General features: G+C 31.4%; 1 protein-coding gene across 2 annotated transcripts; it reads left to right on the top strand.

Moving 5' to 3' along the window:
• Positions 1–362: 362 nt before the first annotated feature.
• Positions 363–17207, top strand: asp (microtubule assembly factor abnormal spindle). Of its 2 annotated transcripts, none has more exons than XM_074119376.1 (16): positions 363–530; positions 687–854; positions 1339–1557; positions 1641–2054; positions 2563–2747; positions 4169–4488; positions 4579–4669; positions 6078–6269; positions 6677–6834; positions 7393–7613; positions 8419–8541; positions 8650–11619; positions 12125–12341; positions 14607–14794; positions 16423–16557; positions 16813–17207. In XM_074119376.1, the coding sequence occupies exons 1-16, from the start codon at positions 504–506 to the stop codon at positions 17017–17019; spliced, it is 5835 nt and encodes a 1944-aa protein (XP_073975477.1). In that variant the 5' UTR covers positions 363–503; the 3' UTR covers positions 17020–17207. The 2 variants fall into 2 exon arrangements, with proteins under 2 accessions (XP_073975477.1, XP_073975476.1); XM_074119375.1 differs by having other exon boundaries at positions 2545–2747.
• Positions 17208–17555: the final 348 nt, after the last annotated feature.

Raw genomic sequence — 17555 nt, 5'->3', positions numbered from 1 at the left:
TAACAAAAGAAAAAAGAAAAGAAAAGCGTATGCAGCGCTCCACAGTATAACGAGTTGAATATTGCGCCTCCAGTTAAGTTTGAACTAGCAGAGTGACTGGAGGGAGTTTGAATTAGCCTCTTCAGATACCGAACACTTCGCGGCAAAAAAAACCGTTATTAAGATATTTGAACCTAGACCCACAGTAAACAATAATTCGTGAATCTGAGTTCTTCAGGGTGAAACATGTAACTAATGGACTGATAGACGAACTTTGCACTCTATTTTTATTAATTAAGTTACAAAGAAAATCACCAATATTCTACTCTTTGGACTTGCAATCGTATGAAATATGCGGTTTGAAAAGTCTTGCCTATAATAAGCCTATAAAATGATACATTATAATAATTACTGAACTTAGAAAAGACATATTTTTTCTTCGTATTAATGTTTGTGGCCCATAATTTCTATTGATCAATATTCTTCAAGAATAAGAAATAAATATAGATTAATATACGGAAAAAATGTCTACCTACAGCGAATACTTTGAGGTAAGATTTTAAATGTTCATTTTCTTACTCGTCTATGAGATTGTATAGAAAAGAGTTGATATGAATTTTGTTTAGCTTAGATATTTAAATGTGATATGCAAGCAGCCTGAAAGTTCATTACGAAACATTATCATATGAGAAATGACTTTTTTTTAGGTAACTATAAGCCCTCCTGTCGCCCGAAATGTTTCTGAAGAATCTGTTCCCACGCTTATGCTCGCCCCATTTTCATCTATACCAAAATTAGATTTCCAAGATGTCAAAGTGGGCAGCAATGTCGAAAAAGAAGTCATTATCAGAAATCCAAGTCAAGGCAATGTTATTGTAAGTGTTAATAATTTATTTTCTTTTATTTGAAATTCCAATCGTACTCTAGCTCTTGAAAATGGTAAAAACGGTCTCAGCCTCATTTCTACTTTTCTCGCTTCATTCAGTTCTAGCCAAGAGGAATTGCAGATTGCAGGACAACCTGTATTAATTTTGGCAATTTATGATTATTTGAAAAAAATAAAGTAAAAGAGAAATTAAATCAAGATTAACTTAATTGTTTTTTAATTGAATAAGAGTGGAAAAATCAAGCAAACAAAATTTCAAATGCAATGGGCAGAATGTTAAATCATTTCTTTTAGCTGGTTATTAGGTTTCGTTAGGTCTCAGAACATTCTCATATCCAGGAGGCCAGTGCAAACTACTGCTGAACTCCTTTTGAAGAATCCCAGCATTTCAAAAACACCACCACCTCTCTGTTAATTGATCCAATTGCTGCTTATTTTTTCATAAATTATTTTATTTTCTTTATTCGTTTTAGATTGATTTGAATATTCCTCTTGAAATGTTAGAGAGAGGGTTTAGTGTGAACGCTTTAACATTTGAGTTATCAGCTTGTTCTCAAACTCGCCTTAAAATAGAATGGAATCCTACCACTGCTGGACAATGGCGAGATACGATTCGGGTTGTGCATGTCAATGGGAAATGTAAATTTGCCCATATTTTAGTAACTTCGTCTTCGACGACGCACACAACTAGGGTCAGTGGATTGAAGTAAAAATTTAATTTTACTTTCATTGTAGTTAACAGCTTAATTTTATGTTCTGGTTTTTTATTCTGTAGCAACCTTTAAGAAGAATCCCTCCTTCGGCGGTGAATAGAGTTACTAACACTCACAAAGTAGCCAAAACTCATCTAAAGAGTAACTGCGATCTAAAGCAAAGTAGTGATATATTGAACAAACCGTCAGTACCTTCTGTGGAATTTGGTACACCAGCGTCCAAACAATGTGCTGACGTGGTGAATCAGAGTTCTACTGGAAGAGCAAAAGAAAATCAAGAAACATTTGTACTAGGTACATTACCAATTTGTGATGTATCACCAGTTCAAATACATAGGACTACGTATGTCAAGCATCCAGGCTTTCCTCCATTCCATCATAATCTACCAGTTATACCAGTTGATGAAGATGATCACATTAACAAGTCGAGTAATAATACTTATGTACTAGGACATAATGCAACGGATCAATTAAAGGTCTGTATTCATTTTTAAATTTGTATAAGAACTATATTCTGTCCTAAAATACAACTAACTTATTACATCTACCAAACAATCTCAATTTTATTTACCATTTAGTGCTCTAAGTGACCAACGCATTATTTTCGATATACGATGAGAAGCCTAACGAAAATCATTGTTTCTAATGGAGTTATTTTTTTCAATGATTTTTCCAAAATCTACACCTTTCTTTTTATCAAATCATTAATGCACACGTTTATATGTAACTAGCTGAACAAAAAGGCAGTTTTGATACCTCAAACATTAATTATTAAATATCGTCATGAAATGAATGATATTTGATGATTGATGGTGAACTTTATCTTAGTAGCGCTTGTAAATATACAACATTTTTTGTTTTCCTATCTGGTGCAAGAATCTAGCTTTAGTGTCTATAATTAACTTAAAAATTCTTTTTATATTTAATTCAAATGTATTTGAATATTTCATGTCTTTTTGTTGTCAGAAAGATAATTTCTTGCAGAAGTGTTTTATGCCAGAAATACAATCAGAATCATTATTGGAAATTTCTAATTTAGAATTATCCCCTGTAAAAGGTTTAACACTTTTTAATAAAAATGCAGAAGATAAAAGTGCCACACTTTTGAATGAGGAAACGGAAAGAAATTTCGAACGTGATAGTCTTGAAAATCCTTGCTTACCAACAAGGTTAGTTTATTAAGCACTTAATTATTACTGTAATCTTTTGTATTGAAAGTAAAAAAATTGAGTTTTGGAGTTCAAATATTAGATATTTCAGAAATATCAAATTTGTAAAACTATTATCAAAAAGTAAAGACTTTAGCACAATACTTGATGGAAATTTTGGTCTTTAAGTTTAGAAGTTGTACAAAAATTGTCAATTAGTACTTAATGGTCAAATATTAATATTTTATTTATAACATCTGTGGTTTTTCTTTTATATCTTTAGTTTTAACATTACATTTAATGAATTCGAAAATTCATTGACAATGCCTTCATTTAATCCTTATTTAATGCGTATCTTATGGGGATTCCTACGATGAAAGACGAGTGATAACTCATAACATTTCAGGTTTTCATTAGAAAATACACGCTTTGAAATTTTCTATTTTTTTCTGCATGAATAGTAAAATAAAGAAGTGTGAAAAGTTTACCCCCACACTTCTTCTTTAATTAAAACGAACACTGAAAAATGAGGTTTTAACGGGGAAAATGAACAGCACAAAGGTTTCGAAAGTATTCTCTTCCAAATATAAATCGCAATTGTTCCAATTACTTTGCGATTTTCTAAAAAATTATGTATTTTTGTGATGTAGACTATTTTTCAATATTTTTAAACATAGCAATGTCTTTTCTTCTATTATTAATTTAGACACAAGTAAATTTTTTAATTTATTTTCCTTTTTTAGAAATTATTCTGCAGCTTTTGCATGCTGTGGTCACACTAATTATTTTTCTATAAATTAAAATTCAGTTATTGTTATTTCCATTAAAGTAAAAGTACATATATAAATTATTATTTGAAATTGTATCATATTTAAGTAGCTGTGAACAATGTGAAACTTATGCAGCATAAATAGTTAAAATAATTTTGGCAAGGTTACAATTTTGTAGCAATTTAAAAAAAATATATAATTCAGATCCACTTTAACTATTCAGACCCTTTGCAAGATGTTCTTAGGATGTCTCCCCTGGCCTTAAGGGATCTCTGCTCTCTTGTGAGGTCGGTAATTCGGGATAACCACCCCTTTTTTTCCCCACCTAAAGCCTCCATGGAGGATATATCTGCTTCAATAATTGGCTTGAATTGGGGTTTTGCCTGTGGGTACTCTAAACACGAACAGTTCAGAGACAGGCCGTGTGTATATTGTTGAGTTTTGGGTATCTGGTCTGAGTACTGTGAAACTGGTATATCCGAATAGTTGCTAAGATCCTGATGAATCCACTTTCCCTAACGGAATTGGGATATCCAGGAAACTAGTAGATCCCTTAAGTGGCTTTGCCACTTTCGTTAAGAGGATTATTTTGGTTTTTGAAGCAATTAAGTTTTAACTATGTGAAAATATTTTATGTGTTGATATATTGATATTTATTACTCCTATTTGCAGAATTCAATGTCAAGAACCTTTTGAAAGACCTCATACTCCCCCGTTATCCAGCAGAAGCTCAACAATGTCTTATAGTTTCAGTGTTTCTCCATGTCTTAAGTTAAAAAGAAAAAATGATAGTGAAACTTTCAATTCTTATAACTCCATAAAGACGCCAGGATCTGCAATTATTACTTCAACAGTTAGGAAAAGACATAAGCCAGATGATAGTATCACTTCTTTATCACCAAAATCACGTGTTAATTTTAAGAAAATACCACAAAAATTATTCAGTAGCGCTAAAAAGGGTCGGGCAAACCAGCTTATTAAATCAGTGCAAGGTAAGAAAAAATATTCTACCACATTTATTTAGATAAAAGGAAAATGTTCTCTAGTTCGACAAAATATTAACTTTTCAATTTTTTGTTTAGCAAAATGTTTGGATCAGTCACTTGTTGTTGAGAATTCCCAACATCCCCTTAGTTTCTACTACGAAACTGCTTACGAAGACCCTTTTGCAAAGTGAGTACTCTGGTTATTTCTTATATATTTTAAATGAAATTCTAAGTCATGTAGAATATTTTTTCCCCAGAAATACGACTTTACTTAGAATGTAGGTTTGTGATTTTCTTGAAAAGTTCTTTTTTTGTTGTAGTTTACTGTTAAAAATTCTCCTTATTAATTCGAAATTTATAACTACTGCTTCATTATTACTTGTAAGAGTGTCCTTAAAACTAGTTTTATAGAATTGGAACTTAGGGCTGCATGCAATTTCAGTTTATTATACACAGTTTACTTAAATTTAGGTGTAGTTATTACTTTAAAATGAGATAGATGTATGGGAAATGTGAATTTAACAAATGACTATCATCTCTGGTGGATTTTGAAAGCAAGCAGCCTATTTAGTAATAAGATCGATGGCATGTTGTGAGAGTTCATTTTCCAATGTTGCTATCAACTCAGTGAAAATGTGACAAGGCGTTCGTCGTTAATGGCTGGAGTGGCTTTAAAAAAAATCTCGTACCTGTAACATATTAAATAAATTTAAAGTACACTTGAAAATACTAAGTTCACAAACTGCAAATACTGAAAGAAAAAAGAATATTAAAGATCAAGCAAAATTTGCTTGATTCCTGCAGCAATGCCTAGATTTCTTAAAGTGTTGAAGGATGTAATGTTATTTCCTCCTTCTATTAGAGTAATTAAGTCAGGTTTAGCCCACATAGCTGTAAAACTAGACATCTTTTCCTTATGTATGTCCCACTATTTGAATTGCCTCGCATCATAAATTCTGTTAATTATAATGGCAATGTTTCAGTTACAATATTCTACTTGAAGAATGTAAATTCTCTCAAGGCGTATTTGCATCGAACTACTATTATACTATATATGTCCCAATAGAAAAAAGGAAGTTTTAAATACAAGTTTCCAAGCTTCAGAAATTCCGAAGTAAAGATTTAGTTACTGCATTCAGTAAAACACCAAATTCTCTACCGCTGCTTTTTATACATAAAAAAAAAAATTAAAGACGAAAAATGTCAAGGACAGATGGGAAAAAAGAAGTTGAAAGAGTCCAATAAAAGATATAATGTAGAGGGCGATCTTTAATAATCATACACTCCACTGCAATAATTTGAAATCTTGCGCTGCTTTAAAAAAAAAAGTGGCCTAGTATAACAAAAATAAAAGCCCAGAGCAAAGTGTATTTAACGAACAATTCTGTAAAACTTTTTTAAGTAATCTAATTTATTTTGTTTAAATCTACTATGTCACATTCTGCTAGAGAGTTTAGAAATACTGACGTTCTTTTAATGGGTAATTAATTTAAGTTTTTTAAGATTTAATATTTACTATTACTTAAAAATATTAAATAAAAATCTTTATTCTTAGTTTTGATTTATCAGTTTCTAAAAAAGTAAACTATTTATAGAAACGCACTCCACACTAACGCATTTCTTGAGAAGCAGACAATGGAATTAATAAAATGGTTGAACTCTGTACTTACACCTCCTGAAGAACTTTCATCTGTTGAAACTGGGATAGATATTGAAAAATTATGGAAAAAATCAATCGCTACAGACGTTCTTAATTTGGCTCCAACTAAGGATGAAGTGTCCACTAAGTATGTCTATTTAATTATTTTTCCTAGATAAATTTTGAAAAAAAAATTGAAAATAAGATGGATGATGTCTTACAGAAAATATTAGCTTACTTGTTAGCACGGTGGAGACTAGCAAGTAGATGATTTTTGGTTCAAATCCAAGCTCTATACCCTTAGATTTTCTTTTCTATTAATTTATTGACGGCTGCATGTAGCCATGCCTAATATAAGTACTTTTTTTTATAAAATATTGATGTACATACTTTTTTTTAAAAAAAAGTATTATTGTTCTATTAATTTATTGGTAAATTTTACATCCTTTGAAACTGTTCAGAAGAAAGACCTCAGAAGTGCTGAAGTAAAGCAAATTCCACTTTGTTTCCTTATTTACTTTAATTCTTCTCTTCAATTTTATTTTATGATTACAGATATCATGCAGATGAAGGAAGGTTAATGGCTGTAAGAAAGGCAGCCTTGGCTCTTTATAAATCAGAAAAAATAGCCAAAGTACTGCATGGAGTGCATATCAAAATAGAGTCAGGAGTCTTTGATGTCAAAGATGATTTGGATCTTCACTGTGACCAGGGTAATAGACTAAGAAAATAAAAGCATCTAGAGTTATACACTAACATATGTTAACATACTCTTTCTGCATTTATAAATATTATATCTAATTTATAATTCCTTAAAACTGACTTAAAAATGTATAATATTCATTCCTCATTAACTGAAGCTCTACAAAAACCTCAAGAGCTAACTGATGTACACTCCTGCAGACTTATTAAGACTGAACAGTCTAACATCATATTTAATTCTAATGATTTAATAATGGAGGTCAGTTTCCAGTCTTCTCTGCTTAAGTGTTGAAGTTACCCTTGTAATAGAACGTTCTTTTATCTAAAATTGTGTTCTATCTAAATTGTTTTAAGTGGAATGTATTTTTTTATATGTTTAGCTAACGAGTTCTCTCACTCAGTCTCTCAACACTCACTATCTATATGAATAAAAAATTTTTTTTTTTGTGAGATATAAAAAATTAAATGAAATGGTGCGATTATAATGGTGTAATTACATTTTAAGTCGATTTCTGTAAAAATGGATACATCGATGTTTATAATTAACTAATTTTTGTTTTAATTTTCAGGGATTCGTTATAAATTAGTACAATTAGTTACTTATTACAATCCATTGTGGCTAAGAATAGGATTAGAAACAATATACAACCAAGTCATATATGTGCCTTCAAATGGAGATTCGATGAGTGCATTAATATATTTTTTAAAGAAATACTTCTTGTCAGATAACCACATAATTAAGAAAAACACATATTCTAAGAATACTACCTACAAAATGCCGAATTTTAAAGCAAGTTTTTAAAATTTAATTCTGTAATTATTAGAAATAAAATTAATAATTTGTATTTGAGAGGAAGGTTCGTCTCAAGTAGATTAAATCCATTCGCCCAAAGAGGAAAACGGCCATTAACCTTAATTATAATAGTGACTATCTTCCTTACTTCCTATTGTTTTAAGAATAGCATTTTTTTTTATCGTTTTCAAGAAATGAAAATCTTTGAAATTAAAAAAAATTTCGACTGTATTTGACTTCAAAAATCCATTGATTTTTTCTAAAGCACAATCGTGAAATACTTTGATTTCATTTGACTCGACAAATTATTAAAATGTACTTGGATATATGGTAAAATATTCGGTACAGCATTTTGATGTAATTTTAGGCTACAGCAGTGACTGCTTACCAAAATATTGCACTCAGGACTGTTTCTGGCACTCCTTATCAAAGTGCTACTATATCCATGTGCTAATATATGCTATCGCTTAACTGGACTTTCTCACTCTCCAATATTACACCCTAATTTCTCCAAGATGCAAATGGCGAAACACTGTTCTTCTTTGTACACATGGGATAAAAATATTTTAAGTTTTTGAAGAAACTTAAAAAAGTTTTCAATAGCTTTATAACATTTCTTAGATAAGGATTTAATATCATTTTTACGAGGCATTACTTTTATTTAAACGTTCCAGAGTTAACTCTCCAGTTTTACGACTCCATACCTGATATCTACATCTAGCTCGTACACAATTTTACAATCTAATTTTGTATGTACAATATTATATGTGAATTTAATAATAATAGGATTTTTACTTTTCAGCATGAAATGAACTGCTTCATAGTGTTCAAATTTTTGGCATTAGTATTTTTTCTTGATAAGGCAAAAACCGAACGTATTATGCCATATGATCCTTGTCTTTTCAGAAAGTCAGCATTAATCAAGGTAAATGAGACGCAGTGTTTTTTGGAGACAATAGAAAATCCTTAATTAGTTATAAGGTTATAAGTAATTTACAATTAGTTTTTATTTTTATTTTTTTTCATGTTTTAGGAAAGTGAAGCTCTGTTGAATGAGTTTATAAAGGATTTTATAAAATGCGTTGGAGCACAAAAAAGAACAATGGCTGCAATTGGCTACTCTCTAACTCATAAACAAACATATCTGGACGAATATGATTTTTCTGTAACGTCGTTTAAAGATCTACGTGACGGCGTAGTCTTGACTAGAGCAATGGAAATAATATTAAAAAAGACTCATCTTTCACAACAGTTACGGACCCCGGCTGTTTCTAGGTTGCAAAAAGTACATAATGTTAAATTATCCCTTGATGCTTTACGCGCTGAAGGTTATGAAATTACTGAAGATATAACTGCGTATGATGTAGTTGATGGACATCGTGAAAAAATCATGTCATTACTTTGGCAAATATTACATCGTTTTCTTGGCCCAAGATACCATCGTTCTGCTGTTATTATTCAAAATTGGTGGAGAAAAAAACTGCCTTTACTTACGATAAGGCGTTATAAACGGATTGCTTCAGCTGTAGTGATTCAAGCCTGGTGGAGAGGAGTAATGTTGCGCAAAAATTTACCAACAATTACTAAAGAACTTTTGAAAATTAGAGAGGAGAAGTTGAACTTCATTAAACAAGTAATAAGAATTCAAACTTGGTATAGAAGTATGATACTTATGAAAAGCGAAAAAGAAAAATACTTAAATTTGAAGCAATCAGCAATTAAAATACAAAGATGGTATCGTACTTGTTGTAAAACTAGGGAATATGTTAACAAGTTTAGAATAAAGAAAAAAGCAATAATTAAAATACAGAAATGGTTCAAGAGCATATTACAGATGAAGAAAGATAAAGAAAATTTTCAAAATACTAAATATTATGCTATATGTATTCAAAGGAAGTTTCGCAGTTGTCAAATAACCAAAACATTAAGAAATGAATTTCTAACAAAGAAATTTGCTTGCATAAAACTTCAACGTTGGTACCGCAGTGTAAAAAAAGTGCAGCATGCAAGAAAGCATTTTATTGAAAAAAGAAATGCTGCTATTGTTATTCAAAGACATCTTCGTTGTTACCTAGATGCTAGAAATCAGCAAGCTAGGTTTAATAGAAATAAGCAAGCTTGTATCATAATACAAAGGTGGTTCAGAAGTGTCCTATTAATGAAATTACAAAGACAGCAGTTTTTGTGTTTCAGAGACTTTGTTGTTCTCATTCAAAGAAGGTTTCGCGGTCAGTTAGAAATGAAAAAGCAGAGAGAACAATTTTTGAAAATAAGACATTCCATAATCACCATTCAAAATTGGTATCGAGGCGTTAGAGAAATGCAACAAGAAAAGATACGTTTCCACGAAAAAAGAAATGCAGTTATTACCATTCAAAAACATTTTCGTGGTCTTCAGGAGTCTAGAAATCAACGAGCTAAGTATATTATGCAAAAACAAGCATGTATCACAATTCAGGGTTGGTTTAGAAGTGTTCTGTTAATGAAACGACAAAGGGAACAGTATCTGAGTTTCAGAGAATGTGTTGTTCTTATACAAAACAGACTTCGTGGGTACCTAAAAATGAAAAAACAAAGAGCAAAATTTTTAAAAATAAGACATTCCATTATCACCATACAAAATTGGTATCGCAGTGTAAAAGAAATGCAACTAGAAAAGAAATCTTTCCATAAAACAAAGAATGCAGTTATTACCATTCAAAAACGTTTTCGTGCTTTTCAGAAGACCAGAAATCAACGAGCTGCATATATTAGACAAAAACAAGCATGTATCACAATTCAAAGATGGTTTAGGAATATGATGGTAACAAAAATGAATAGGCAACAATATTTGTGTTTGAGAGAATATGTTGTTCTCATTCAAAGAAGGTTTCGCGGACAGTTAGAAATGAAAAAGCAGAGAGAACAATTTTTAAAAACTAGAGATTCCATAATCACCATTCAAAATTGGTATCGAAGCGTTAAAGAAATGCAGCAAGAAAAGAAATGTTTCCACGAAAAAAGAAATGCAGTTATTACCATTCAAAAACATTTTCGTGGTCTTCAGGAGACCAGAAATCAACGAGCTAAGTATATTATACAAAAACATGCATGTATCACAATTCAAGGGTGGTTTAGAAGTGTTCTGTTAATGAAACGACAAAGGGAACAGTATCTGTGTTTCAGAGAATTTGTTGTTCTCATTCAAAGAAGATTTCGTGGGTACCTAAAAATGAAAAAACAGAGAGCAAAATTTTTAAAATTAAGACATTCCGCTATCACCATTCAAAATTGGTATGGAAGCGTTAAAGAAATGCAGCAAGAAAAGAAATGTTTCCATGAAAAAAGAAATGCAGTTATTACCATTCAAAAACATTTTCGTGGTCTTCAGAAGACCAGAAATCAACGAGTTGCATATATTAGACAAAAACAAGCATGTATCATAATTCAAAGATGGTATAGAAATGTGCTGGCGACAAAACTGAAAAGACAACAGTATTTGTGTTTGAGAGAATTCGTTGTTCTCATTCAAAGGAGATATCGCGGGCGACTAGAAATGAAAATACAGAGGGAGAGATTTTTAAAAATAAGACATTCCGTAATAACTATTCAAAAATGGTATCGGGATAAAAATGAAGCAAAAAAGGTTCGGTGCATGAATAAACTCATCAATGCAAGAAACGTTAATCTTAGGGCAATGAGAGTAGAAATTTATAATAATCAAATTGCTAAAGAAAACGCTTGTATTATCATAAGTAATTGGTGGATAACTAATAAAGAAATGAGAAAATTTAAAGCAATAAAAAAAGCAGTTTTAACGATTCAAAGGTGGTATCGGTCTTGGAAAGAAACTAAGAAATTACGCCAAGATTTTATGATTAAGAAAAATGCTTGTATTATTATACAAACAGGGTATCGTGGGCTTAAAATCAAGAAAGAACAAATTAAAACGATTGAAGAAAGTCCTTTTGCTAAAATGACTCCTCAAGAAAGAAAAGAATACGATAGTGCAGTCATTATACAGGTAAGCTCATTTATATAAATAGTTAATTAGGACGAAACTTACAAATTTTGGCCAGATTTTGTGGTTTCAATTTGTGATACTTTCACTCAGTGCTGCATATGAAAGTTTTGCTTTTAGTCAGATTTTCAAACTTGAATTTTCATTGTTTGGGCCACAAGAAATATTTAATTTAAAAAAAAAAATGTAAGAGAATAAGACAAAGGCAGCTTTAACCTGACACAGTTTTGACAAAGAATAAATCTTGTAATTTCATATCTTTGAAATAAGTATATGTTAATTTAAAAAATGGAATAAACTAATAATGTGATGCACGTTAGTCACTGATAAATTAATTAAAGTTTACTGAAAAATAAATCATATTGATGTATCTTACAAACCCCTCAAAATAAAAAATATAAGTAATGTAAAAGTTCATTCGAATTTACTTAAATAAATGGTGTGGTTTCCCTAATCACGAACTAATATATTTTCCATGTTTTATATATATTTGTTTGTTTTTTCACAGAGTAAATGGCGTGGCTATATTTGTAGAAAAAAGTTCAGCAATATTGTGGAAAGTATACAAAAGAAATTACAAATAGTTAAAATGAGTCATGGAGATTCTGGTATCAGCGGGAATGAGCGTCTGATAGAATTATTTGAAAAATCAATTAATTGTTGCGTTCACGATACTTTCAAATTGAAAAAATTTAAGACACTTTGGTTGACTTTTAGAAATTTGGGTAAGTGTTTTGGGACATATTCAACATTAACTCAAAGCATGCACTGCATGCTCTAATTTATTTTATTTATTTGGGACCAACTTAGTAGTCTTAGACCAACTTATTAGTAGTAATCTACACGCAGTAAAACGTAATTAGTGAATGTGATACAAGAAGTAATTCATGACTGGATCAGTTGGAGGAGAGAAGCTGCCCACTGGCAACATTCTCGCTAGAGTTTCTAACATTACCGTCGGAAACGATACGAGGCAAACTTCGTTTCAGTCGACTTGGAGGATGATCTGAAATCGTTGTGGAGGAAAGATTTTAAACAAGAGGATTTTTGCAGAAAGGAAGAGAATCGAAGAATCTTCTATTTTTAGATTTAGATTCGTCATTTACATATAAGAAGTTGAAATTGTTAAGGAGGGTGGAGTTAGAGACATAACATGGAGAATCCGTAATCTGACGAAGTATTTTTGATTGAAAGGACTGAACTTTCTGTAAATTTGAATGTTTGGTTGAACCCCACAGTTCAAGTCCGTAAGTCCAGATCAGTTTGAGTATGCTATTGTATATTAGTCGTCTATAATCTAGTAGTAGCTTGGATTGTCTACCAATTAGTCGCAACAGTAATTTGTTCCGTCGGTTGAGTTTCAAGTCTTTTTAGTCTAGTGTGCGGTTTCCCCGTTAGTCGTTTGTTAGCAGAAAGAAGAGGAATTGTGTTAGGACTTATAGAAGGAGAAGAGTTACGACGTAGAGTAAAAGTTATCTTTAAGCTATTTTGCGTATTGAATTTGGTTCTTCACTTTTTGGCCCATGGTTTTGGATTTTTTAAATGAGTCTGCAGGTGAGCGGAAGCTCTGTGGCGCCCGAGCTATAAAAGAGAGTATTGTCAGCGTAAGTGCAGAATAGTGTGTTTGAGTCCTTGCTAGGTCAGATGTGTACACAGTATAGGGAAGCGATCCGAGAATACTACCTTTAGATACACCATTCTAGTGAGTAGTCGGAAGAGGCAGATCCATAATTAATCTGAAAGAAACGATCAGTGTCTAGGCCTAGGCCTGCTACTGCGTCAGTGCTTTCTGACTCGACTCGAATTCCTGGGTGAGGAGTGAATACGTTAGTCAAGAATTTCTTAAATTTTATAGCTGTTTCATTATCGGTAATCGTCAAAGACCCATCGTCACGGCTAAGAGAAGAAGAAAATAATGTATGTCTGGGAAGACGTTTGGTGGTACCGGGGAGTTCACGTACTCGTCGTACTTCAGAGATCTTTGTTCTTATAGCTCTCTTCAGTCGGTTTAAGGTCAGTTTGTTATAGCGAGTGGGTTGCCATGTAGCACGGGCTCTTCGTTTCTCTCCAATTAGCATTCTTAAGATAACATATACACTGTGTTTTCGATATTTATTCTTTTACGATACTCTATATGGATTCCGAAATTGAAGTTTGAATGGATGAAGTAAGTGTCAGCATTGATTGCCTATTTTATCAGGTGTTTTTAAAGAAATTAACAAATTTGACTTATTTGGTACGATAGTTTGGAAGAGAGACCAGGCTAATGGTCCTGTGAACACAGTAGGAGATGAAGAAATGGGTTTCAGAACTGTTCTGAGGGTAAGGAGAACTGGGCTAAGGTCCAAGGATGTCAGTAAGCGTATAGATAGATGTGATGACCTTTGTGAATAGATGTTAAAAAAGATGAAATCGTTTAGGATGTTGACAGTGAAGTTGGCCAGTATGTACTCGTACGTCTATCTTGTGAAAGGAAGTCGTAATGATTTAGTAAAAGTATATCCAAAATATTTTGTCCGAGCGGACTCTCACGGGATGCTTAGCATTACAATCTCCTCCTGCAAGAAAAGTTAGGCCCTAATATGGATCCTAGACTGACAGAATGTATGGAAGTCCATCGCTGATGAGAGATTGAATCCAAGTGGGTTGGTAATCAAGAGCTTCGTGACATTTCATTAAATGCTTTATCATCTTTTAAATTCATCTATCACTTGTTTTTTTATTCTTATATACAGTTAATTACTTTAAAATACCTTTTAGTCAATGCATTACCAATGAAATCCAGTAAATTTATTCTTAAAAATAGCAGAAGGCTTAAAACTGCGGGAAGTAATTTTTTTTAAAGATATGTCTTGGGTAAAAAAGGTTCGGGATTAGTTGAGTTATAAAACAAGAATCGCTATTTTTTGTTTATAAGTATTAATGGGGGTTATTCTAGAATTTATTGTTATTTAATTTAAATATCAGTTCATTGTTATTTTTATTTTTAGATTTTATTACTTTACATTCCCCTGTACTTTGTGAAAAATTAGCGCAATATAACCAATTTTTTGCTATTGCTTGGGATACATTGGACTTACAGACTAGATCAGATCCTTATATAAAGGTATTTGGACATGTATTGAACATATTTATGAATCTAGCACGTTATGAGAAAACATCTGCATCAATTCATAAAGTAAGTAATAGAATATTCCTTTAAAACGTTTCCATAGGTAAATATTTTAATAAACGCAAGAAAGCTTTCTATAAGTTAAAATTATTAAGTATATAAAATTTCAGGTTAAGGAATTTTCCAGATTTCATACTTTAAAATACCTACTTTAAAATTGTATAACTGAAATAAATCCTACGTTTTAATCCAAAAAAGCTCTAACTCATTCATTTATTGAACTGTGATTATGATTTGTTTGGAGAATCAGCATCCTGAACTTAAACTTCCAGAATCTTCCCTAATATCTGAGAGTTCTACATTTACAAGTTATGATACGAACCAAAAATGAATCGAATTTATTGCAAAAATGCAATACAGAACAAACTTCATAATCGCAAACAAAACTTCCATACATGAGTTCATGAGGCGCCAACTTTTCTGGCTTTTTTTATCTTTCCAATGGGCTATAAGCTGTCTACAATAGTAGGTGTGACCCATTTCCAGTTTTATTAACCGCGATCCTCCGAAGCATTTGAGATAGGCCAGCTTTCACAATTTTGCCTTGTACGTGAGCTATCTTCGAGGCCAAAATTACTAAGACTATCGTTTCACTGTGCTTTCACAAACACTATTTGTGACTCAACACCATAAATTTTTCGAGCCGTCTGAGTAGCGCTTTGATCCAGTTGAAACTTATAAAAAGTAAATCGTTCGAAATATATGTTTAAATTAAAAATTACTTACACACCTTTGGCAATCTTGAGGTGACTAGGTAAACATATCTGAAGGTGGAAGTTATAATTAATTATCTTAGAGTAGCTCAAAAGCACATACATTTACAGGACAAAGCATAAAAATAAACAACAAAATGCATCTAATTTATAAATCGTCAAGAAAATAAACTTCGGAAACATGAACGTACAAATGAAGATCTAAAGCGGCTGTTCCAGAAATAGAATATGGGAAGAGTGCTGTCAGAAGATCTAAAATTGGGAGAAAACTAACAACGAAATGAAAGAATGAAAGCAAGTATTATGTATCATTCTACTAAACAATGTGTTTCTTTTCGATATTCGAAATTTTGGAATGGTATTGTCATTTAAGAAGGGTATGTTAAGAAGAGATCAGAAAAAATTTTATTTTGGAATGAAAGAAAAAATAAAGAAAGACCAAGAATTAAGGAGTTAATGCATATGGCATTAAAGAGGAAAGCGCAAAAGAGAGACAGAGTAAAGAGGAAAGAAGAAAGTTTGGAAGTTTTAGAAGGTACACCTTCAACTAATACAGTTTTCCTGGCTTTATGTTAGACTGCAATCCACGTGAGAGTACCATCTGATATGCCTCGTTTATGCTAGTTATTCTATTCCGGAATTTGACTCGTGTAGTTTTATTTTATGCGAAGTCTTTTTTTGATCTCTTTATTTTGACCTCTTTGTGATGGAACATTTTAATATCTTGGAGACATTATTATTACTAATCTATTAACTTTAAAAGATTAAAGGAACTTCATTATACATTGCAGGAGAAATATTGTATTCACTACCGATAATCACAAGTTTAGTTCAAAGCAGACTTTCTTGAAACCACAAGCAGATCTTGATTATGCAAATTTGTGGCAAACTAAATGTTTTAATTTTAGTATTTGATTTTAGTGCTTACTGCAATTCAATGGGTGCCGAATCGTCGCTACCTTAATGGGAAAAACTATTGAGAAACACTCTAGTCTTTTCTGCAAATGTGTTTGTTTGCTCTGGATTGTTTTCTCTCAGGATAATAATACCGCTGAAGTAAATATAATACTTTATTATACTTAAAATATTTATGCAAGTCTATACTTCATTATTCTAACCATTTAAAAGGCATATTTTAAATTTAATATTTGAATGTTATTATACGTGAAATCGATAACATTACTTTGTTGTTTGTTCTTCTTGTACTTCTTTCTTTTTCCTACAGTTTCCCCTTTTTTTAATAGAAATTTTACATTCTGATTTCAGAACATTTATTTATATTTTAAACCATTTATTTTTTTATTTTTTTAGATTGTGAAAGATAATCCTGAATTTAGAAAAAAAATCATGTTCTATTACAAACAAATTGTCAGAAAACCTATAAAGAAGAAAACTGCTAGAAGAGAAATTCCTCAGCTTGTTTCTGATTGGGGATATAAAAATGTTAGACGAGAATTTTTAGATGAATACGCAGCTATGACAGAATTATTTCAAGTTTTAAAATTAAGTCCACCATAACAGTGCTGAGTGGGGTAATATGGTTAAAAAAATTGTAAAAATTAATGTTATTTTGTATGAATTTCTAATTGTACATTGTTATATTTACTTGATGTTTTATCTTATCACTTGTTACATTGCGTTTTTAAATTCTGATTGAATCAATAGTGTTTTATGTTTTTACCAATAAATTTGTTTGGATAAAACAAGATTAATTATTTGATTTTGTTCATGAAATTTCAGAGTTTATCTCATATCTGCTCATACAAAAATTATTAATATTTCGGCATGGTACTTAATATCATTGCAAATGAAAACTTTAAAAGACTCAAATTTAAGGTGCTACATAAACAAATTCTACATTATGTATTATACAATATGTAATGAAAATTTTAAAATCTGGAGCACTTTCACACTTCGAAAAATGTTTACGTCCTCTCTCTTCCTTTAAAAGGAAGAATTCAATCAAGGTGAACCAAATCTATTTTGAGTTTGACCAGCTGGTCATAATTCATCCTGCAATTCTACTGGCAGGCATTTTCAATAACCAAATTCAC

This window comes from Rhodnius prolixus, unplaced genomic scaffold (assembly GCF_049639745.1).
Source record: "Rhodnius prolixus isolate KJV_2025 unplaced genomic scaffold, Rpr scaffold_2, whole genome shotgun sequence".
Classification (NCBI taxonomy): domain Eukaryota; kingdom Metazoa; phylum Arthropoda; class Insecta; order Hemiptera; family Reduviidae; genus Rhodnius; species Rhodnius prolixus.
This window is presented reverse-complemented; position numbering and strand designations above follow the sequence as displayed.

What these genes read in the sequence shown, in the direction of transcription:
- asp (XM_074119375.1), top strand. Translation starts at nt 504, where the DNA reads ATGTCTACCTACAGCGAATACTTTGAG. An exon ending in ACAAAATGCCGAATTTTAAA is followed by an intron (nt 7,614 to 8,418) that starts GCAAGTTTTTAA and finishes TTTACTTTTCAG; the next exon opens with CATGAAATGAACTGCTTCAT. An exon ending in GTTGACTTTTAGAAATTTGG is followed by an intron (nt 12,342 to 14,606) that starts GTAAGTGTTTTG and finishes TTTTATTTTTAG; the next exon opens with ATTTTATTACTTTACATTCC.